At 35.4% G+C, this 24,135-nt stretch overlaps 1 protein-coding gene across 1 annotated transcript; it reads right to left on the reverse strand.

The window, feature by feature from the left end:
• Positions 1-19,964: 19,964 nt before the first annotated feature.
• LOC105049890 (tetraspanin-8) lies at positions 19,965-23,621 on the reverse strand. Its single transcript, XM_010929672.3, has 2 exons — positions 23,061-23,621; positions 19,965-20,544 (listed from the first exon to the last, which is right to left on the reverse strand). The coding sequence occupies exons 1-2, from the start codon at positions 23,559-23,561 to the stop codon at positions 20,227-20,229; spliced, it is 819 nt and encodes a 272-aa protein (XP_010927974.1). The 5' UTR covers positions 23,562-23,621; the 3' UTR covers positions 19,965-20,226.
• Positions 23,622-24,135: the final 514 nt, after the last annotated feature.

Below are 24,135 nucleotides of genomic sequence, written 5' to 3' on the forward strand. Positions count from 1 at the left end.
TCTACTCGGATTCATCTGAGAGGAAACCAATTTCGAGGAAGATTCGGCCTCTCCTCTCCTCTATAAAATTCTCCCTCTTTCTCCAAAAGATCCCATGACAAGCACTGGCCCTCCTCCTCTCTTCTTCCTCCCTCATTCTTCTCTATTTTACTAATTTTCTTAAACCCATGCCCACCAGAGATTGGAGCTAGAGAGACAGTCGGAGCTCAAGATAAATCCCTCCCTTCTTCCTCTCCTTCTTCCCACGCCATCGCGCATGGCCACCAACCATTGAATTTGTCGAAAACCCACCATGAAACATGACCCTACTTTTCCTCTATTTGGCCAAGACATTTATTTCCTTTTTCGGCCACCAGCGCCATCGCTCGTGGTGCTACACTCTTAGATCATGGTCCTCAGCCTCCCCATGATCCTCCACAGTGAGATCATAACCGCCAGCGAACGGCCAAAGATCAAAAATAAAAAGAAACCCCAGGTGCCCTATTTTTCCACACCCTTTCTTGATTTTCATCGGACGATCCTCGCCGCCGACTGTCTCTTGCCCCACCACCATCGGCCGTCGCTGTCGGACCTCCACCTGTTGCCGCCACCCATCCCCGGTCTTCCGGCCACCAGCCACAACGGACCACCCATGTCTCCCCTATTCAGCCAAGAAAAGAAAAAAAAAAAAAGGAAAAGAAGAAAAGAAAAGAAAAGGAAAAAAGAGAAAAAAATACTTTTTCTCTCCCTTATATCTCTCCTTTAAGATTTTCTATCTTTATCTTCTCTTTTTCTCTATCTATCTGACCCATGGACCCTATTATGAATCTGATATGATCTTTTCAGAAAAATTCAGATTCGCTTTAATATCTATGCAGTTTGTCGATCCAAGTCTGGTCTTTACCATATATTTATAGATCTGATCACCATTAATTCTATGGAGTTATCATGATATGATGCTTGATGATCTTGATCATAGATTCTTTTTTTGAGAAATATGAAGATTCTCTCTGTATTTTCTCTCTCTTTATCTATTTTCTCTCTCTAAGAATACCTATGGACTCCTATCGAGTCATGTCTTCCTCTTCTAAGAACCTATGTTGATTTCGATAAGATGATCTGAAACTACTTTGATATTTGTACCATATGTCAAACCCATATCGGGCATGTCTAATATCTTTGAAATCTACTATTGATGAACTCTGTTGATCGATCTTGATCCAATCCATGCTCCATGATTCCTTGATTAGAGTTGCTTAGATCGGATCCTCAGCTAGGAGGCCATGAATTGTTTCAGTGTCCGGATAGTCTATCAGACCGACCATCCGATCAACGATTTCTTTCATTATTTAATTTTATTAAACTCATTAAAAAAAATTAATTATGATTTAATATTTTAAATAAGATTATCTGATTCATTTAAAAAAGACTAAAGATCTAAGATGATCGAGGTAAATAGATCTTACGCTCCTTATTTATTTTTAAATTTTATATATATTTTTCATACATATGATTTTTTTCTAATGAAATCATATTTTTCAAAAAATAAGGATCAGCATATATTATATAAAAAATATATTTTATTTGAGCATTGATTCTATGAATATATTTTATGTAAATAGCATAATTATGAAGTAAAAAATTTATTATTTTTTCATCTATGTATATATATATTTTAAGAAAAAGATATAAGATTTCAAAAGCTTTCAAATGGCTATGAATGAATCTTTTTGAGAAAATCGACCTTCGGAGTTAGCATCCACACGAAACATAGTCCTGCCAATGGATATAAAGTTAGCATACGAAATAAGAACTCTGTTGATTTAAAAATATAACTTTGTCATGGGTATAACAGTGATCTTAACATGAATATCTATGAGCAATATTTTCAAACATGACACGAACACATGATAAGAATGATTTATGATTTATATTTATGAAATATTCATAATTTATACAAGCATAATTTAGTTTATAACTTATTTTATTATATGCTCTATAAAATATTTATTTTTATAATATCTATTATTTTTTAAATATTATATTATCATAAAAAATTTATGCTTGATCCGATAAGGAAGTGCAGATTCTACTTACTGAGCTAGTGTAGCTCACATATTTTTATTTTTTTTTTACAGAAGAAAAAAGTTAGGACTGACGAAGGATTTAAGCTTAGAGAACTACATAGCAAGTTTGAAAATTTTATAGTGGAAGTTTAGTTTATTTTATGATCATGGACTTGTAGTTATCTATTTATGAATATTGAGATTTGGATTGATACTTGCTTTTAGATTTAGATGCTCTGAACTAATATTGATTTAATTATTTGATGAATAATAGAATTGAATCTTTTATTATGTTTGATTCATAAAAAAATTTAGTTGATTGTGATTGATTAGCTTCATATTATCGTAGACTGTACCCCTCGATAACATGACCGTATTATGTCCCGAATTTGGGACATGATATTTTATGGTATGAGAGCCTAGGTTATGATTACTTGGGACTATGGATTAAGTGATTAGGACATAATATAAGTAATATCAGAGCTTAAATTATGATCACTAAGAATTGTAACTTCAGTAGTATTTGAGTATAGGATTATGATCACTAAGGATATAATCAATGTAGCCTAAAGAATTCAAAGATTGAATTTCAGATCAATAGGTATTGTGATGGAATTTATTCAGGGGCATACGATGTGTATAATAGAACTAAAAAGTTATATCTTTAAGAGGTATTGACCTTTAAACATAGGATATTATATAGATAAGTTATATTGTGTTGTTTATATTTATTCAATTATTATGATTTTGAAATTCTAAACTTGATATGGATAAAGATTATGATGATTTTTTTTATTTTGATGTTAATTATTTGATCATTACAATTTTGAGTTTATTAGAAGAAATTTGTTTAAGACGTGGCCTAAGAAAGGAATGCATCATACGAGAGACAATTTTTTTTTGAGCATTAAATCTACAAAAGATCATGTACGAAATTTGTAGGTAAATGAAAATATATATATATTTGATCTATTGGTAGATTGGATTACCTGATTTTCCTTATGTTTGTTGAAGATATTGTGGTATATTAATTATTATAAGTCAAAGTTTAGATTTTTGAGCTAATCTAAGAAATTTTGTTATTGTTGTTGAATTTAAAAAAGGAATTAGTTTTGGGAGACTTATATGAAATTGATATTTGAGGGATGAGACTTTGGTGGATTTATTGATTAATGTTAAGGATTATGGTGAAAGGAGCTCTAAGAGAAATAATCGAGTTGATTTCACTCATAATGATATTGACTTAAGATTTTCTAATTTGTTAGAGATTTGAGTTAATCATTTTACAAAGAAATATTGGTTTGAAATGATCCTAATGATTGTCAGATAAATCTAGAATTAACTCACTCTAAATTAATTCTATATGTATTGGATTATAAATGAGTAGGTGCAAGCTTATGCAATGATTCCAAATATAGAAAGTGGATTAAGATTTAATTTCAATATGATATGCTCGAGAAATAGTAAAAACAAAAAAACCTAAAGCTTTGTTTTAGTTCTATCTATAAAAAAAAAATGAAACATTGGATCTTCTACCAAATTCATCCGATAGCCTTGCAGAATTCAATGGGTTCGTATCAGAGTACATAATAAAAGTGTAGTAGTTGAATTATACTAAAACTAGTTAAGAATACTAATACAATTAGTGATATGAATGGAGATTTGACTTTTGTAAAAAGAGACCGTCAATGACAAATAAAAGGACAGGGTTATTAATTCTTGGGCTCATTTAAATTTTACAATACTATCTTCGGTAATTGATTCTTTTGTTATAGAAATGGTCAAAAGAGTTTTGAGCATCTTAAGTGTAAGGTTACTGGATTGATATTCCTTGGTTGAGCTTGGACATAGAATATTTTAGATATAAATATCCTTTCCTTACTTTGACATTATTACTTCATTTCTTTGAATGGATTCAAAATTTTCTATAATAAAAAATTAATTGTTACATCATATATAAAGTTAAAAGATAAAGAAGGTTGTAGATTATAATAAACATCTAATGCTCTAGATTTTTTTATGTTCATTAAGAATAGATAGGATCGATTATGATTTTCATATGAAATCAATCAAGAGCAAATAATTTCATAGATAAATAATTATAATATTTGAAATCAAAATTAAGAGATCAAAAAAATTTGTTATCTTGCGGATAGAAATAATCTAGTTTTGAAATATTATATAGTTATTTATGTTGAAGATTTGTGAAAGAAGCACTTTGAGATATAGATAATTTGAAAGCTTAAGTACAGTACGAGGGTTATATATTTTTAATATTCAAAACCTCAAGTATGTCAAATTTCGAGAATGAAATTTTTTATTAAGAGAGGTAGAATGTGATATCCAGCTCTAAAATCTTCCTTACACGAATCTTAGGACATGAAAAAGAAGAAAAAAAAAGAAACAAAAAAAGAAACAAAAAAAAATATTGAAGACTTCTGCTGGGAGTCTTCTTCCACTCGGATTCATCGAAGAGGAAGCCAATTTCGAAGAGGATTCGGCCTCCCCTCTTCTCTATAAAATTCTCCCTTGCCCTCCAAAGGATCCCACGACAAGCACTAGCCCTCCTCTCTTCTTCCTCCTCTTTCTTCTTCATTTTACTGATTTTCTTAGATCCACACCCACCGAAGATTGGAGCCGGAGAGACCGTCGGAGCTCGAGGTAAGCCCCTCCCTTCTTTCTCTCCTTCTTTCTCTTCTTTCCACGCCATCGCGCATAGCCACTAGCCGTCGGATTTGCCGAAAGCCCACTATGAAACAAGACCCTGCTTTTTCTCTGTTTGAATGAGATGTTTATTCTCTTTTCCGGCCACCGGTACCATACTCGTGGTGCCGCACTCCTAGATCATGACCCTCAGGCTCCCCATGATCTTCCACAGTGAGATCATGACCACCGACGAATGGCCAATGACCAAAAATGAAAAGAATCCCTAGGTGCCCTATTTTTTCGCACCCTTTTCCTGATTTCTTGTCGGACGATCCTCACCGCCGGCTGTCTCTTGCCCCATCACCATCGGCCACTGCTGTCGGACCTCGCCTATTGCTGCCATCCATTCCTAGTTTTCCGGCCACCAGCCACAACAGACCACGCATGTCTCCCCTGTTCAGCCAAGAAAAGAAGAAAGAAAAAGAAGAAGAAAAGAAGCAAAGCAAAGAAAAGAAAAAAAAAGAGAGAAAATATTTTTTTCTCTCTTTTATCTCTCTCTACTCTCTCTCTTTCTCTCCTATCTGACCCATGGACCCTACTATAAATCTGATATGATCATTTCAGAGAAATTCAGATTCGCTTTAATATCTGTGCAGTTTGTCGATCCAACTTTGACCCTTACTGTATATTTACAGATCTGATCATTGTTAATCCCTATAAAGTTACCATGATATGATGCTTGATGATCTTGATCATAAATTTTCTTTTGAAAAATATGAAGATTTCTCTCTATTTTCTCTCTCTTTACCCACTTTCTCCCTCTAAGAATACCTATGGGCCCTATCAAGTCATATCTTCCTCTTTTAAGAACCTATGTTAACTCCGACAAGCTGACCTGAAACTATTTTGATATTTGTGCCACATGTCAAACCCATGTCGGGCTTGTTTAGTATCTTTAAAATCCATATTGATGAACTCTATTGATCGATCTTGATCTTGATCTTGATCCAATTCATACTCTATGATTCCCTGATCAGAGTTACTTAGATCGGATCCTCAGTTAGAAGGCCATAAATTTTTCGATGTCCAGATAGCCTATCAGACCGATCATCCGATCAACGACCTCTTTTATTATTTAATTTTATTGAACTCATTGAAAAAAGTTTGATTATGATTTAATATTTTAAATAGGATTATCTGATTTATTTAAGGAAGACTAAAAATCTAAGATGATGAGGTAAGTGAATCTTACGCTTCTTATTTATTTTAAAATTTTTATGTTTTCTATGCATATGATCTTTTTTTGATAAAATCATATTTTTCATAAAATAAGGATTAACATATGTAATATGAAAAAATATGTTTTATTATAAACATTGATTCTATAAATATGTTTATGAAAATAGCATGATTATGAAGTAAAATTTTATTGTTTTCCATCTATGTATATATATATTTTAAAAAAAATATATAAGAATTTCAAAGGCTCTCAAATAGCTATGAATGAATCTCTTTGGAAGATCGACATTCAGAGCTAACATCCATTCGAAATATGACCCATCAATAGGTATAAAATTGACACACGAAACAAAACTCTATTGATTAAGAAATATGACCCTTCACGGATATAATAGTGATCTTAGCATGAATATCTGTGAGCAATATTTTCAAACATGATACGAATACATGACAAAAATGATTTATGATTCATATTTATGAAATATTCATGATTTATGCAAGCATGATTTGATTTCTAACTTATTTTATTATATACTCTATAAAATATTTATTTTTATAATATCTATTACTTTCTAAATATTGTATTATCATAGACAACTCATGCTTAATTCGATAAAGAAGCATAGATTTTACTTACTGAACTAGTATAGCTTACATCTTTTTATTTTTTTTATAAAAAAAAAGTTAGGATCAATGAAGAATTTAAGCTTGAGAATCTACATAGCAAGCTTGAAAATTTTGTTGTGCAAGTTTAATTTATTTTATGATCATGGACTTGCAGTTATCTATTTAAAAATATTGAGATTTGGGTTGATATTTGCTTTTGGATTTAGATACTCTGAACCAATATTAGTTTAATTATTTGATAAATAATAAATTAAATTTTTATTATATTTTATTCATTAAGAATTTTAGTTGATTATGATTGATTGGCTTCGTGTTATCGTAAGCTGTATCCCTCAGTAGCATGGCCGTATTATATTCTAGATTTGAAGTGTGACAATATAGAAATATATATAAAAAAAAACTAAAGCCCTAAGCAATTCATCCGATGCCTAAGTAGGTACCATCTAAAAAAAAAAAAAATCATTCATGCAGTTTTTAGGTGAAGAGTAAGTAAAAAGGCTATTTGCCTTCTAAACCATTGATCATTATAGATTTACAATGCAAGCTACTTTAGCAATTACTAAGCTTTAAATCCACATAATACCGTTCATCCAAAAAACATATAAGTTCATCAAGCTTCAGTCTTCCAAAGAGGAAAAAAAAACCTATCATATCAAACTTTATTTTAGCTTTAATACCTCCAACTCCCCAGCCTGTGACTCTTAATCCATCAATCATAGTTGTGTGCAAATCAGTCCCAACCACACTATTAGGCTATAGAATGCCATCAATGTTGAAGACAACTTGACCAAGATATTCCAAATTAACCTGAAATATTTTCACTGCACAGTCAGATAAAACTATTAGAAGATTATGGTGTTCCTCATTAATGATACTATAACCATATCAGTAGAAGTTAATACAAAATAAATTTAATGCAAGGGGGAAAGCATGTAACAGCTTTTACAATAATTTAGAACTCTGATACCCAGTGTATGATACCAGAACTTGGAGGAAAAATGAAAATATTATGAAAAGCAGTAGATCCGCATTTAAGAATGCCGAATCTCTTTTTGTTCCTCTGGAATTTAAGTTCCTTGATTTCCTGAAAAGCATTCTCTAACCTAGCAACATCTACCCGTACTGAGTGAAATAGAGGCAGACAAGCTTTATTGTCGGGAGAGAAGTAACAACTTACCATGTTCAAACACATAAATACAGTAGAAAGAACTTAACCCAATATAAATACAATAGAACAACAAAACCCTATATACATTAACCTGGAAAAGATAAACCCAAACAAGAACACCAAAAAATAGGAGGAAGCCCAAAGGCCATTGCCAAAGATAAGAAATATACAGTGACAACAAACATTACCGTTAGAGAACTTAAACATAGTGCAGGCGTACCAACAGATATAATAGATGTAACAGATGTTGTGAACATCATACACTGATAGATGCTGGACAAACTATCACGCCCCCGATCCGAGATTGTGAATCGAGGGTCATGGCAACCGCCGCATACTTATAAAGAACTCTCTCCATAAGCATGCAAGGTATCTCATCACGATATCAATACATCACAGCGGAATAAATTCAAATAATTATTATTCAACTTTAATTCAAGTAATTAAATCAAATGTCTTACATCCAATAAAATTTTACTAACAATAAAACAATAGGTCTAAGTTCAATGAAGTTGACAATGCTAAATCTCGCCTCTAAAAGCTCTGTCCCAATATTTCTTCCCACGCTCGAAATTAATTATCTGAATCTGAAAAATAGAAAGAAAGGTAATGAGCTAGATAGCCCAGTAAGTAACAAATATCTCAACTAGATATTTTATAATTTTAAGAATAATATTGCAAATAAACATAAGAGTATATTTCATGCTGATTTATTACAAATCAAATATTTTCAAATATTCACATATAATATAATCATAAATCCGATTTGATTCAAAACACTCGTAACTCAACACCTTGACTATGACCAACGTTTAACCCCCATTGACGGGGTCCACAGAATACCAGTGCACAACCCCCACTGGTAGGGTCCACAAATACCAGCACACAACCCCCACTGGCAGGGTCCACAAACACCAGCGCACAACCCCCACTGGCAGGGTCCACTGAATACCAACGTATAATCTCCATTGACGGGGCCCACTGAAACATAGTTAGGCTGAGAGCATAAATTCGATATGTATCAATACACTTTGTATCATAATATACCATAATCTTTTACTGAACGTGTTCATAATCGACATACCATAATATTTCAAAAGCACTTTTCTTTCAAAACATAATTTCATAAATCATGCATAATTTCAGAGAATAATTATTTATTTTCAGAATAAATATGGAATATCTCGAGAAGATGATTCATTACTTACCTTTCACGGAGTACTGAATGAACAGATCGACTAACTTCTAGGAGATTCTTCCATGCCTATTATCCAAAATTATATTTTTACATTAATTTTAATTCAAAATTAAATCTAACAAATTCCAAAATCAAAATCTCACTTAAAATCAGACTCTTCCCTAAACTCGATCAAAATCATCAGATGAAGCCTTTCACTACGCTAATCCTAGAGGAATAACTTTAGAGAGAGAGAAATCCATCAAGAGAGAGAAACAATCTAGAGAGAAAAAATTCTAGAGAGAGAAAGTGGAGAGAGAAAGTCCAATTCCAGAGAGAGAAAGTCAGGGTTCAGACTGAAAGAAGAGAGAGAGAAACTCTCTCTCTCATCATTTATTTATTTATTTATTTATTTATTATATACATATATATATATATGTATATATATATATTTTTATTATTATTATTATTTTTCTTTTCTTTTCTTTTTTCTTCTTTTTCTTCTTTTTCTCTTTTTTTTCTTTTCTTTTTCTCTTTTTCTTCTTTTTCTTTTCTTTTCTTTTCTTTTCTTCTTTTTCTTCTTTTTCTTTTCTTTTCTTTTTCTTTTTTTTCTTTTGTTTTCTTCTCGGGCTTCTTCCAGGCCGGAACAGGAGACCGGCAGTCCCCTCTTTTGCCGGACCGTTCAGGCCGCAGCCACCACGGCGGAGGCCGGCGGCAGAGGGGGGCCACTCCCCCGGTCACGGAGAGGCATGGCCGGCGGTCGATTGCGATCGCCGGCGTCGAAAAATCCAAGGAAAAGAGACCAAAATAGGGGTCTCTTTTCCGACCAAGAATCGGCGACTCCCGTCGCCGGCAGCCGCGCACAAGGGCACGGGAGGAAGGGGAAGGAAGAGAGGAAGAGAAGGGAACTCACCTCGGCCTCCGGTGACCCCACCGACGAGAATTCACGGTGAGAGCAAAACAGTTGTCCGCGGCTCCAAATCGAAAAATAGGAGAAAGAGAGGGGAAAAGGCCGGTGATCGGCTTCTAGGGAAAGGGGAGGTCTTCTTATAGAGGGCCCTAGGACTTCGAGAGGTCCTAGGACTCCCAATTTGCCCGGGTTTCGTCGGAGAAGAAGACTCCTATCGGGAGTCTTCTTCCCAGTTTTTCCTCTATTTTTTTTTTTTTTTTTCAATGGGCTTGGGTCTTAGATAGTTGGGCTTGGGCTATAACACAAACAGAGCCATGGATAAGTGCTAAGAGCAAGCTAATGGAGATCCCAAGACATACATCATAACAATGCAAGCAACAAAGGTGTAGAAAACTTCTTAAATTGGTTGTTCCAGCGATGTGAGAAATAAAGAAAACAGCAACCTTATATTGTAAATGAGAAAACACCTTTTGCAAACAACATAACCAAATAGAAGATGTGGAAGTAAAAGCTAGAGGAAGCATTTAGTTGGACTATCAAACAAGTGTGTCATGAAACTGCTAAGCTGACTAAGAATTTGCTGCATAACACTTGAAAGATGGGTGTTGGAATAAGGCATTGAAACTTGTTTGCAACCAAGGCATTGTGAAAGCTGACACAGGAGAAACCAGAAGCAGTGTCCATCCCATTCTGATAGTTTCTGAATCCAAGGTTATTAGGATCACAGAATTTATGGAGCGAATTAGCTAAATCATTAGATAGAGCAGAAGGACAAACAAGACCAGCCCGGATGTTGGCGGTGTGCCAACGGATTGATCTTATTAGAATCACTTCCAAGCTTGTTCATAGCATCACACATGCAAGCAAGGCCAACAACAGCTGGAACACCAGTAAAATCCTGAATAGAAAGTTTGACTAATATATAACAAGACAAATAAGACCCTTCAGATAAGAGTGATGTAGATGAGCCTTGTGGACCTACCTGCATAAGAACATGAGTAGGCTTGAATGGAATCTCAACTTATGGTGATGTATGGGCAAATGATCATATAGTTGGTAGGCAATAAACAGTGCACTATTTTGAAACAATACTGTCTCCAGATTTGGATTCAATTAACGACATAGAACTTGTTGTAATTGAAGACAGTGTGTGGGCAAACCGACAGCAATATATGGGCACTTAGAGGTGCCCTTCCAGGAAAAACATATAACCAGATAGAGTGAGAGAAAAGAAGAAAACACCTAAATTAGCGTTATTTGAAATGGGGATAGAGGAATCCAGGTGGTGAGAATAAACATAAGAATTCTAGGAATTACAAGTATGTGGTAAAAAAAAAGAGCATAAACTATAGTAAATAAAAACTTTCAGCAAAATAATTCTAAAAAATGAACTAGATAAAAATTGATGATTATACAACTGAAGAGAGAATTCGGAATTGGAATCGAAGGGATTGGCGGCTCAGATACGGCTAAGATGTTGAGAGAGATGAGGCTTGGGCTCGGAGTTAATCCCAATAACAATGATGAGGGGGATGAAACCGTGGTGGGCAATGACTATGGTCTTCTTCTGAAATTTAGGAGAAGATTGAAGTGGAGAATGAGATGAAAAATTGAGGAAAAATATAGATCTAGAATTCTTTCTTTTTTTTTTTTGGTACATAAAGCCTCTTATGTGTAAGGTTACTATATCCTACAAAAGTTCATACATCAATACATAAACCACTATGACAATATGAGCCCAACATACAACTAAACCAAAACTTATATAACTTAGAAATTAAAAAGAACAAACATTATATTTTAACACTCCCTTTTAATGGTTGTTCTTGAATGCCCATGAAATCTCTAAAGTAGATGAATTTCTCTTTAGATAATGCCTTGGTGCGCCACTTGGTCTTGAGTCCTCATATACTTTACTTCAACTTTTTTTTCTTCTATCACATCTCTTATGAAATGGTACTTGTACAGCTATGATAGATAGGATTCTTTATCATAGAGATGGTAGACTTGTTGTCATAAAATAGTGTAGTGGCTTCTTCTTGCTTCTCACCCAATCTTCTAGTATTCTTCTCAACCAAATTATTTGTTATACCGTCAAGGTAGTTGAGATATATTCGGCTTTCGTGGATGACAATGCCACAATGTCTTGCTTCTTTGATGCCCAAGATATGACACCGGATCCAAAAGAAAATGCATAGCCCAATGTGCTCTTCATATCATTAATGCTTCCGGCCAATCACTATCACAAAATCCAAATAACTTCACGTGGTCATTTATGCTTCTTTCATATATGATGCTATAATCTTTGGTTCCTTTAATGTATCTCAAGACTTTTTTTGCCACCTCAAAGTGCACTTTGCTTGGCTTTTGCATGAATCTAAAAAATAAACTTGATACAAATATTATATTTGATTTTGTAATTGTAAAATATAATAAACTTCCAACAATGCTTCTATATAGTGGTGCATTGACTTCACCACTTTTATCTTCTTTCATGAACTTCTCATTTACCATCAAGGTGTTGTCACAATATTGCAATTCTCCATTTTGAACTTCTTGAGAATGCTTTCTACATACTTCTTTTGACAAATAAAAATATCATCTTCTTTTGGCTTGATTTCAATTCTTAAAAAATAATGGAGCAAATCCATATCATTCATTTCATATCTTCTCATCATATCACTTTTGAAAGTCAAAATCATATTCTCATTGTTAGTGGTAATGATCAAATCATCAACATAAAGAGAGATAATGAGAATATCATTACCTTGCTTCTTCATATAAAATGTTGGTTCACTTGGACTTCTTTGAAAATCTTTTCTATAGGCATCAATTTGAGAATACCATGCTTGGAGTGCTTGCTTCAACCCATACAATGCTTTCTTTAACTTGTACACTTTACTTTCTTGACCTTTGATGATGAAGCCTTGAGGTTGTTCTACATAAATTTCTTGCTTCAATATCCCATTCAAGAATATCGGTTTTACATCAAGTTGGTGTAGTTTCCAATCTTTGTATACCGTCATAAAAATAAGAGTTCTAATTGTGTCATGTCGAGCAACTGATGCAAAAATTTTTTGATAATCAATTCTGGATAGTTGAGAGTACCCTTTTGCTACCAATCTTGCTTTGTATCTTTGAATGGATCGATCCAAATTATGTTTTGTCTTATAAATCCACTTCAAGCCAACGACTTTCTTATTATTTGGTTTCTTCACTAGCTCTCAAGTTTTGTTTTTCTCAATCATATCAATTTCTTCTTGCATTGCCTTGTTCCACACTTCTTCATGTATAGCTTCTTCATAAGTTTTAGGCTCAATCATGCAAAAGTTACAAGGGCATAAATATCACTTAAGCTTCTCATTCTTATAGGAGTAAAATTTGGAGATGAGCTTGAGCTTGAAGTTGGTGATAGATTTATACTTAGAGAAGTTTGTGGTGAATCTTCATTCTCATTTTTTTTAGTTTGGATATCATGAATTTCTTCATCAAGAGTAACAATATTTTCTTCAACTTTCTTATCCTTTCAATCCCAAGTAGCCTTTTCATTGAAAAGAATATCTGTTTTTATGATTACCTTATTGTGCTTCAAGCTAAAAAATTTATAGTCTTTTGATTTAGAACTATAGCCTACAAAAATATATTTTTCACTTACTTTATTAAATTTGTACCTCTTCTCCTTTGGAACATGTACATAGCATACACATCCCAAGACTTTGAAATGCTTCACCGAAAATTTTTTACTAGACCAAGCTTCAAATGGTGTCTCATTTTGGAGAGCTTTTATTGTATATCTATTCATCAAATACACCACCGTGTACATCGCTTCTACTCAAAAAAAATTTAGAAGGCCTTTGTCTTTGAGCATAGATCTAACCATCTCAAAAATAGTATGGTTCTTTCTTTCGGTAACTCTATTTTATTTCGGTATGTAGTCAACGGTCAATTATCTTTGCAAACCAACATCTTCACAAAATTTTTTAAATTTATTTGAGTTATATTCACTATCTCTATTACTTCTTAGCACCTTGATGTAGTGCTTATTTTGCCTTTCCACAAGATTTTTGAACTCCTTAAAGATGGTGAATGCCTCAACTTATGTCTCATAAAGTACACCCATGTCATTCTTGAGTAGTCATCAATGAAAATAATGAAATAGATGTTACCGATATGAGGAGTTTTCATAGGTCCACATATGTCGATGTGAACAAGCCCCGACAGTGCTTTGCTCTCCATGCATACTCTTTTGGAAATGCCTCTCGGTATTATTTTTCAAGTGCACATCCTTCATAAATTTTTTTCTTGTTTTGTATTGCCGGTAGACTATAAATCATATTTTTTTGATATAGATTTCTCAAGCTTTGAAAGTTCAAATGCCCATACCTTTTATGCCATAGCCATGACTCATCATTCACCTTAATCTTTCATGCAATATTCTTTGTATAGTGCAAAATAAGAGAAAAGATTCTATTTTTCTTCATGTTGATATTTGCCATAAGTTGCTTTTTCTCTTCTTTGTTATATATCTTGTAGCGATTGTCTTCAAAGTGCACCATGTGCCCATGCTCAATCAATTGTCCAACACTTAGAAGATTTTGTGTCAAGTCCGGAACAAGTAAAACATCATGGATGAACTTCCTCCTTTTTTTTGTGTCAATTGTAATTGTCCCTTTGCCTCTTGCTTGGACTAGTGCATCATTTTCCATCTTGACTTGTGAGATTGAAGAACTATCAATGTCAACAAAGATGAACTTATCACCGATCATGTGGTTGCTACATTCACTATCAAGGTACATACATCATTTTTTTGCTTCTCTGTGATTTGACATACATAGAATGCGCTTTGGCCACCTTCATTTTCTTCGAAGAAGTGTGTTTGCTCACTTGTTTGGTACCTATAATCTTTTTGAACATGGCCAAACTTTTTACAATTATAACATCAGGATTTCTTCTTAAACCAACAATCTTTTTCAACATTAAAAGATCTTTTATATATATTGCACCTAGGTTGAGTGCTCTCATCATTTTGATTTCTTGGAAAGTTATTTCTTCTCCTTCCTCTTCCTCTTATATTTCTTCCTCTTCCTCTATTTTGGTTTCCACCCCTAGATGACTCCCCTTTAACTTATGCATGACTAGACGGTTTTCTTTGAGAACTTTTGTCAAATATCTTGATCTTAGATTGAAAGGTACTTTCTGATTCTTAGAAAAATCTTGTCAGACACCGCTTGTGGGATAAAGAAGAGGGCTTTGGCATCTTTTTTTTAGTAGTCCTTCATTTGCTCTCTTTATTGATTAGTTGAAGTGGATAGCTTTTCATACCCACTCTCCATCAAATTTTAAATCTCTTGTGAAATGAAAAGGGTCTTCATCTTGATGCTTCAATAATCATAATTTTTTTCATCAAAAAATAGAAATAGAAGGTTGATTAATACTCATACCCATGTTGTTTGAACTTGCCATGGAGATCTTCTTGAATGGTGCTCTCTTTCCCACTTGTTGTCTTCAAATTCAAATCTTGTTGATCTTCCTTGCTCTGATACCACTTTTGTTGGTTTTGTTTACCAACTTGATGAAATTTGGGAGGAGATTGAAGTTGAGAATGAGATGAAAAATTAGGGAAGAATGTAGATCTAGGATTTTTTTTTTTTTAATACATAAGGCCTCTTATATGTAAGGCTACCACATCCTACAAAAGTTTATATATCAATACATAAATCACTATGACAATATGAGCCCAACTATATATGAGTCTATATATAAACCCAACATACAAATAAACTAAAACTTACATAACTTAGAAATTAAAAAAAATAAACATTACATTTTAACACTTCATCCCCCAAGTGCTCCACTCCATAAATATTCATGCCCCTCCAACCATCTCCTTTCCCTCGCCTATTATTTCATGCCCCAAATTCGGAGAGCTAAAAAATGTGAACAACCTTGGGTTCCATAGAAGGTTGTGATCATGGGCTGCTTACTACTATCGGGTGCGATTCGATAAGCGAGTGGAAGAAGGTGCACTGGTGCCAGATCAGGACACCGAAGAGGGTGGGGAGAGCTCGACGAAGGTGGGCTTGGAGGAGAGTCGGCACGATCATTTGAGGGTATAGACGAGATGTGGAAAGGGTTGGAGGAGGAGAATTTCCCTTACCAGACAGTGGAAATGACAGTAGCAGGCTGGGTGTGGTGAAGCGACAGCTATAGTGGTAGGCAAAGATTGAGGTTGCGAGGCCATGGAAGGAGGATAGCCATCCAGTTTCAAGTCTAGAGCCAGTGGGAAGGTAGTTGTTTTTTTTAAAACCACTACCCATTTTACCTGAATCGAGATTCGCCGATTAGTTCGTGGATCAAATATTAGCAGATAGAAGCATAGGAGGGAGCGGATACTTAATTTAAAAAAAAAATTACATTTACTTATTACCAACATATATATTTAGTGCATGCCACTAAAACAAACTATCATATTTTCTATAGTAATAATATTAGACGGTCAATTCTAATGAAAAATTCAAACATACTAGATAAAATTTAAATTGCCAGCATTTTTTATATATACCGATAAAATTATGTCACTATTTTCATGAATTATTTTACTCGATAAATTTGTGTTTTAGATCAGTTTCTAAGAAAACATATTGATGCGTTGTTATTTTTTCAGCTTAATAGGTACTTTGGCGTGGTGGGAAGCTTGTATGCAGTGCTCTGGTGGGAAGCCAATGATTTGGAACGAAGTAGTGAGGCAAATCTAATAGGGAGACCAGAAAGGTTGCAATCTTAGTGGTTGGCATCAAGGAACTCCAATAGCTATCACAAATTACGTGAAACACCTAGAATTACAAATTGTTACTTTGAGTTTGCCTTTTAGTAGGGCATTAGTCCCTCATTAACTTTAAATTTTGCTTTCATATTTTAGATGATCGTGCATTTTACTGTTTATGTCATGCATGAGTTTGTTGATACATGAAAGTCCTTCAGCAAGAAATCTTTCACTCTCTAGTGCATTGTAGAGGCCTCTGTTAACCTCTGCTAGAAACATTAGAAATTATAACATCTAGCTGTAAGGCCACCTAGCATGATTATGTCCACATAGCATGACGATGAAATCTTGGTATGGTATGACACCATTTCACATGATGATGTTGCTCAAGTTGTGCGGTTCCTTGTGAAAATTTTATGCACCTCCACCCTTAGTGAGTCTCTACCCATCGTGCCTTCGCTTCCCCTGCGATGCAGGAATTGGTCAAGCCAACCTGTTGTCTTAATTTTGGGCTGGGTCGTCAGATAGCACTTGTTGAGCCAGCCTGTCAAGATTTTCGGGCTCAAGATTTTTACTTTAGTCTGCTGCAAGCCCACGGGCATGCTGGGCATATCCGCAGGCCGTAGATCTCCTACTACTCCAAAGGGCGTCTGCCCAAAATCCACTTTAGAGGTTCCAAAGTATCGAGGAGCATTGTAAAGGAGCATGACCAGCATCCCATATGCATAGGTCGTAGGACTGGCAAAGCGTGTGATTAACTGCCAAGAACTCAGAGGTTTGATTTTGAATGGCATAACCCTCGATTAACAAAGCACTCCTTCTAGGAGTTTGACTCAGTTTAGCGGGTGCCCTAAGCTTTGATGGAGATGAGATAGGATGGATATAGAATATCGTATGAGGACTAGTTCCTCCTAACTTCCGAATAAAAAAAGTTGCATGGCAAATTCAAAAATGTATCATCTCTAAATTTTGTAATCTTTTGGTTTCATATAAATAATTCTTTGACGACCTACGTCATTTGGTGTCCGTTTAGATGTATAGGATAAAAGCCTATGGGATTTTTGAATTGGCCAAGGCAACCAAATAAATTAGACTGGATTAGAACTATTTTTATAAGAACCAACAAAACTATTACGATGGGACGGCCGGAATTCTATAAGGAGGAAAAAAAGACCCATTGAAATTCTTTTTTTTTTTTTCCTTATTGCATTCGGAGAGGCACGCTCCAATATTCCTGGGTTCTTGTAAATATATGAAACCTAGTCTGACTTAACAGATGTCTCGATCCAACTTATGCATCTCATGAGATTTTGAGCATAGACATCCAAATAGACTCTTAGCACCGTTGGATTCATGGGCCCAAAATTTATTGGATTCATGATTTAGAGGAGCATGTGGAGTGGGCCGATCCGAATCCCATACGATGAAAAAAAAAACTTATTGAGATAATTTTTTTTTTATAGAAACTCTTTGTGCAGCACCGTAGTGTAGAAAATTGACGTGGAGTGCACCGCTTCATCTATTGGACCACATAGCCACTACTTTCTAACGCGCATTTAATGTTCATAGTTCTACTTTTTTTTATTTGAAATTTTGAATGATAAAAATACTCTTCTTAAAAATTATAACATCTTTCTTAAAAATTATGACATCCTTTTTTCCTTCCGAAAAAATTATGATATCTCTTCATAAAAATTATGACATCCCTTCACAAAATTATGACTTTCTGCATCGGATGTCATAATTTTTGTGATGTCATAATTTTTATGAAGAGTTCATAATTCTGTGAAGAGTGTCAATTTTTTCGAAAGAAAAAATATCATAATTTTTCTGAAGGGGTGTTATAATTTTTAAGAAGAGATGTCATAATTTTTAAGACATTTTCGTCATTCAAAATTTCAAATGAAAAAATAAAACTACGGACATTAAATGCGTTTTAAAAGCAGTGGCTATGTGGTCCAATAGAGCGAAGCAGTGGCTCCACGTTAGATTTTTACATCACGAGTGGTGCACAAAATTTTTTTTTTTTTTTTTTTTTTTTATCTTATAGGATTCGGACAGTCCACTCATAGCTCTAAGTATTTTTAAATACAAGCCTAACGCAAGCCATTTTTTCTAATGGTATAGGTCTAAACAATGAATTTATGAGATCGAGGCCCACGAATCCAAGCAGTCCTAAGAGCCTGTTTGCATGTTCAAATCTAAAATCCATGAGATTCATAGTTTGGACTACTACAATAAAAAAAAAAATTAAACTAAATTTATACTTCTAAAATTAAAGATCTTTAGAGTGGACTGGCGTGAATCCCAGGAGAGAAATAAAATAACCATTTTTTCAATTCAGGCCAACTGATAATCATGGATGGTTATAAATATAGACAGCTCACTCTCTAATCAATATTTTTCTTATGATTGTACTGATGCAGCACACGAGTCCTATGGAATTTATGTCCAACCATCCAAACAAATCTTTAGAAGCTCCTACCATGCGGAAGCAAAGCAGCGCCCCCTGCTTTCCCAGCAGAGCATCCGTACAAAGTTAAGCATTATAAACGGCGATGGCCAGGACTCACGTCCTGTACGCATGATTCGCGGGACGGCGGTTTAACACAAAATGCTTAGGCTTTGGTTTCATAAAGAATGAATATGACTGACTACCGGAACTCGGGCTTCCACGATGGATAGCATAATCCCTGGGCCTTGGATTAACAAAGTACTCGTTCTACGAGCTTTGACTTGGTTTACCTGGAGGCCTGAGCCTTGGTCTGGATGAGGTAGGATGGGAAGGTATCGGATGAGGATTAGTTCCTCCTAACTTCCACCGAAGATTAAAAAAGTACATGACTAGCCCAAAATGCATCTCGCCTAAATTTTCTACTCTTTTGGCGTCACACGAATAGTTCTTTGTCGACTTGGGTCATTTAGAAGCTCTACATCTTCAGAACTAAAATTAGGCATGATTCAGATCCACACATGCCTCCCCGCCTTTTAAAACCCAGGTTCGGCTTAAGATAACCAAGTATCTAGGCTACGATATAATTCAAATGTATTAAAATATAACGGTAAGAAGTCACGCTAAGGCCAAAATATAACTGTTACTTTATAGTTGCTTCAACCATTGAAAAGAAAGCCACTCCAAAACAAGTTATCATTCTGTTCCTTCCCATGTTCCGATTCCCATTGACATCATAATTTGCTCTCATCCATATAATGTTGTTCCCTACAAAGTGCCCACTAATTATTTTAGAAGATAGGTATTAGGTACCATAAACACCAGCTTCTAAAAGATCTATCCCGCATACAAAAACCCATGTCGTGCCAAATTCCATATTAGTCTGGCCTTTTTTCTTCCATCAACAAATGGATTGTTAAAACAATCGAACAGCAAATGACATCAAAGCCAACCATAATAGTTATTGATACCGAACTATGAAAGTAAAAAAGGGTCTCTAAGCAACCACTAATATATCCAAGGCTACAGCAACTACATCAAGGTAAAACCTAGATCACTGCTACCAGACATATCTTGATATCCTAAGCTAACACTTCAGCAGACTAGAATGGTCACAACCACGATGTACAGAGAAAAGCGGAAACAAGAGCAGCAAAGGAAAAGGAGAAGCACCAGTAGGAGAGACCATCACTCTCTCTCTAAGCATATCCTCCTTTCCATCTAGGGTGAGCATTGTCATTCCTGTTGTTTCTGAAGGCACAGCATCCAACAGAGTAGACAACAATAAGGAAGATGAGGAAGATGATGTTCACGACCGCGACCTTCTTCCAGTCATTCTTGACATTGGCGAGGACCCCTGCCTTGCAAGATTGGCAGTCATAGCAGAGGATAGATGGATCGTTTTGCCATGTGTTGCAGTCCGAATTAGTAGAAGAGGCGAAGCCAGAAGGTTTATCCCAAACAGTTTCACTCCGGTAGGTGAAGTTGCATGCAGTGGGAGGCTTGCAGCATCCAGACTGCATAAAAACGACAGACAGAAACATTTAACAGGTAGAAAAGAACTGAGATTTCGTTAAAATTATATGATGCCAATTTCAGATCATAATTCAAACACATGGAGAAACCACTAAATACGGACATGATTCACATGATCTCATTAAAAAAAAATGTAATAATTTAGCCTCTTGCCTTCAAATAGAAGCCACATATCTAATCTAGACAAAAGCAACACATGATCTGTATGTCTTTCCCACAAAAAATGGATTTGTAATGGGTCCAGCATTTTTAAATTAATCTGAAAGATTGTCTGCTGGTAAACTATCAGTTTAAAAGTTATGTATCCAAACACCAAGGAATAGAACTACAGAAAGGAAGTAAACTTTGAGGCATTAAAGAAAGAACAATATGCTCACAGTTCAAAGGTAAAACAGAATCAGAATTGAGGAGCGCCAAAGCACATGAAAGTTAAATAGCAACCTGATTTAATTAAGCCACCAACAGATGTTTAAAAAACTATCAGCAGCTGTAAGGTAGTGATCCTAGACAAACTACAGAGTTTTCTCAACTTTCTAATGCAGTTTAAATTCCATATTTTTAACAAGATTACTTGAGTAATTTGCACCGGGAGTGATGAACCATTAGGAGGACCACATAGTGCACACACATTTGTAAGGTAATATAGTATTAAAAAACTTCTTAGGTTGCAAAAATCAATGCGGGGCGTGCCAAGATTACAGCAGCAAAGAAAGCTTGAAAACTTTCTGAAGTTACAAAAAGAAAAAAGGTGACGTTGCAATTAAAGCAACAACAAAACGTTTAGGACTTGAAAGACTTCACAAGAATATCCTAGATGTCAATCAAAGGAAGTTTAGGACTTGGTTTATGCACAAATGAACTAATAAATAGATAAACTTCAACTCTTAGTTAAACAGTATGACCACCACAATGTGACCGTTAACTGAAGTCTTGATGAAGATGGCCTCAAAAAACAAAAGGCTAAGGACATTGCTAACCAATCTAGACTTAAGGATTATAAAATACCAAGAGGACTCCAATTTTATCTAGACTCGGTTGACAACATGTAAAAAACTCGATGTAAGATCTATAAAATATGTGTGGATGGATTCGGGTTGTGTCTTTTGGGTGAAAGAATGACTGATCTTCTTTCATAACATCAACCATTGGTTCGCACTTTGCATAGATCTCAAAGCACTCCAAGCTCTTTCTTCCATCCGCCTACATAGATCTCAAAGCAGCAATAAAAGTTAACGTCATGAAAGAAGGTGAATCATACTTTTGCGCGCAAGATACAACCTGAAACCTGTGCATATTACCTACAATAGATAGATTCAATTTTAAAGATCATCATCATCTAGAATTCTAGATACCAAAATACAGGGCAAGAGGCAGTAAAACAAATGGCAACAAAAATATTGATCAATGAAACAAATAAAGAAATTCACAGTAGCATAAGAATGCATAGGAAATTCACCGAACAATTTACCAAAAGAAGGGGAAAAAGGAGAAAATTCATCAAGAAGAGCACAGTAAGACACAAAGACCCTTAACAAACGCCACCAGAAAAACAAAAGGTACACAAAATACTAAAAACCCAGAGCCAGAGAGAGATTCTGAAAGAAAAAAGAGAAAATTGTCATAAATGAAACAAAAGAGAAAAAGGAGGAGGCCAGATCTCCAAATGACAGACAGAAACCTGAACAAAAAACGAAAAGTTTCAAAACTACCTCCAGCCTGAGTAACTACCCACAGAAAACCACTTGCAGGAATAAGACAAAAGTAGAAGGAAGATAAAGCAACTCACCAAAACCATCAGAAAGCTGTCATCAGACTACACCAAAAAAACACTTAGACCCACTTTCCAATGCCATCAGTTTGACCAAGAAACAAGTCACTTCGGCCAGGGACGAAGGAGGAGGAGGAGGAGGAGAAGGAGAAGGTGGTGGTGGTGGAGGAGAACGAGAAAAAGAAAAAAAGAGAGTATCTTATAAGAGCATTGATCCAATAATACATAGAATGACGAATCCGATACTCCGAAAAATAAGAACAGAAAACTAAAAAAAAAGATTAAAATAAAAAAATATTTCTATAAGTAAAAATCGTATGATGGATGGAAAAGAGACATTTTCCGATAAGCCTATCTTCCAAAAAGGACCCAAATCATCAAAAATACACGCGAACAAACGAAATCAAAAAAAAAAAAAATCGAATTTTTACTCTCGGTGAAAAAAAAAATTTGCTGATGAATCTCTGTTCCGAAAGGACCAAAACCATCAAATTTGTACAAGGGCACAAACGAAATCGGGGGAAAAAAAAATATCGAATTTTCGGTCTCGAATGGCATTGATCGAATACTATCTCCATGGAAGAAAAAAAGATAGAGAGAGATAGATTTCTATTGATGAGTCCATGTTCCAAAAGGACCAAAACCATCAAAAAAAAAAAAAAAGATCAGCAAAGAACGAATTTTTAACCTAGACAAACGACAAGAAAAGAGCAAAAACAAGAACTTTACCTGAATTGGCGAGAGGTGGTTGTTGATGAACTCATCGAGCGTCTGGTTCCTCTCCTCCATCCTCTGGCACACCTTGCCTTCCTGCAAGCAGCTCCGGATCTTGCGCCAGTTTCCGTCGTCGTCGACCCTCTTCTGGAGCCAGTGGGAGTAGTCCCCGAGGCGGTACTCCTTGTATCCCCGGCCCGACACGACCTCGCCTGCGCCGGGGTTGGTGACGACGAAGGCGAAGACGGTGAAGCAAAAGAGGACGACGATGAGGAGGAACATGACGAGGAGGTAGAGCCATAGGAGCCAGGAGACGCCGCAGCAGGCGCCGACGAGGCCGGCGAGGGAGACGAGGAGGAGGAAGACGCCGAGGAAGATGACGGGGCGCTCCAAGAACTTCTCGCAGTCGGTGTGGGCGCGGTGGCCCAGCCAGATGCCGGCCCCCAGAATGGGGATCGAGAGGAGGAGCGTCACGATGTTGAGAAGCCCGACCAAGTTGTTGCTCACCCGCACCATGTCTGTTCCTTTTTTTTCTCTACCTTTTGGTGGGGAAGAGTAGGGAGAGAGAGAGAATGGAGCCGTAGACAAAGGATTCGATTCAGAGTATTTTATAGGAGTTGAATGGAAAGGAATTCTCTTTTCTAGGGCCCATCTAGATGCTGGGCCTCGTGGGCTGTTTCTCCCATCTTATTATACAAGAAACTAAATCAAAAAGGTTGTGAATCAGTGAATGTATGTTTTTTTTTCCAAACAAAAAAAAAAAAAAGAAACAGTCATAATAAAATGAAGCTTTGATGTGTGTATATAAATCTGCTGATAAATCACTTGTTAGATATGATATATGTCACAAGGGACCAGCAGGTCTTCTTGTGTTTTATCTTTAAGACATGTTCACTCATTTTGGAGCATGGTCGAAAAGTTGTAGGTTATTCGGGTATATCTAGTAATGCTTCATGCAAGCAAGTTCCACAAATTATTCTAATGATGGTTTGAGTAAAAATATGTGCTTTCAATGCATCTCCTTTCCTTGGAAAAGCAAGTTTGATCCCAAACAAATATAGGGCCATTTAGAATGGCTGCACTAAAGCAA

The sequence above is a fragment of the Elaeis guineensis genome, chromosome 8, assembly GCF_000442705.2.
Source record: "Elaeis guineensis isolate ETL-2024a chromosome 8, EG11, whole genome shotgun sequence".
Lineage (NCBI taxonomy): Eukaryota > Viridiplantae > Streptophyta > Magnoliopsida > Arecales > Arecaceae > Elaeis > Elaeis guineensis.

What these genes read in the sequence shown, in the direction of transcription:
- LOC105049890 (XM_010929672.3), bottom strand. Translation starts at nt 23,561, where the DNA reads ATGGTGCGGGTGAGCAACAACTTGGTCGGGCTTCTCAACATCGTGACG. An exon ending in ACCACCTCTCGCCAATTCAG is followed by an intron (nt 20,545 to 23,060) that starts GTAAAGTTCTTG and finishes GTTTTTATGCAG; the next exon opens with TCTGGATGCTGCAAGCCTCC.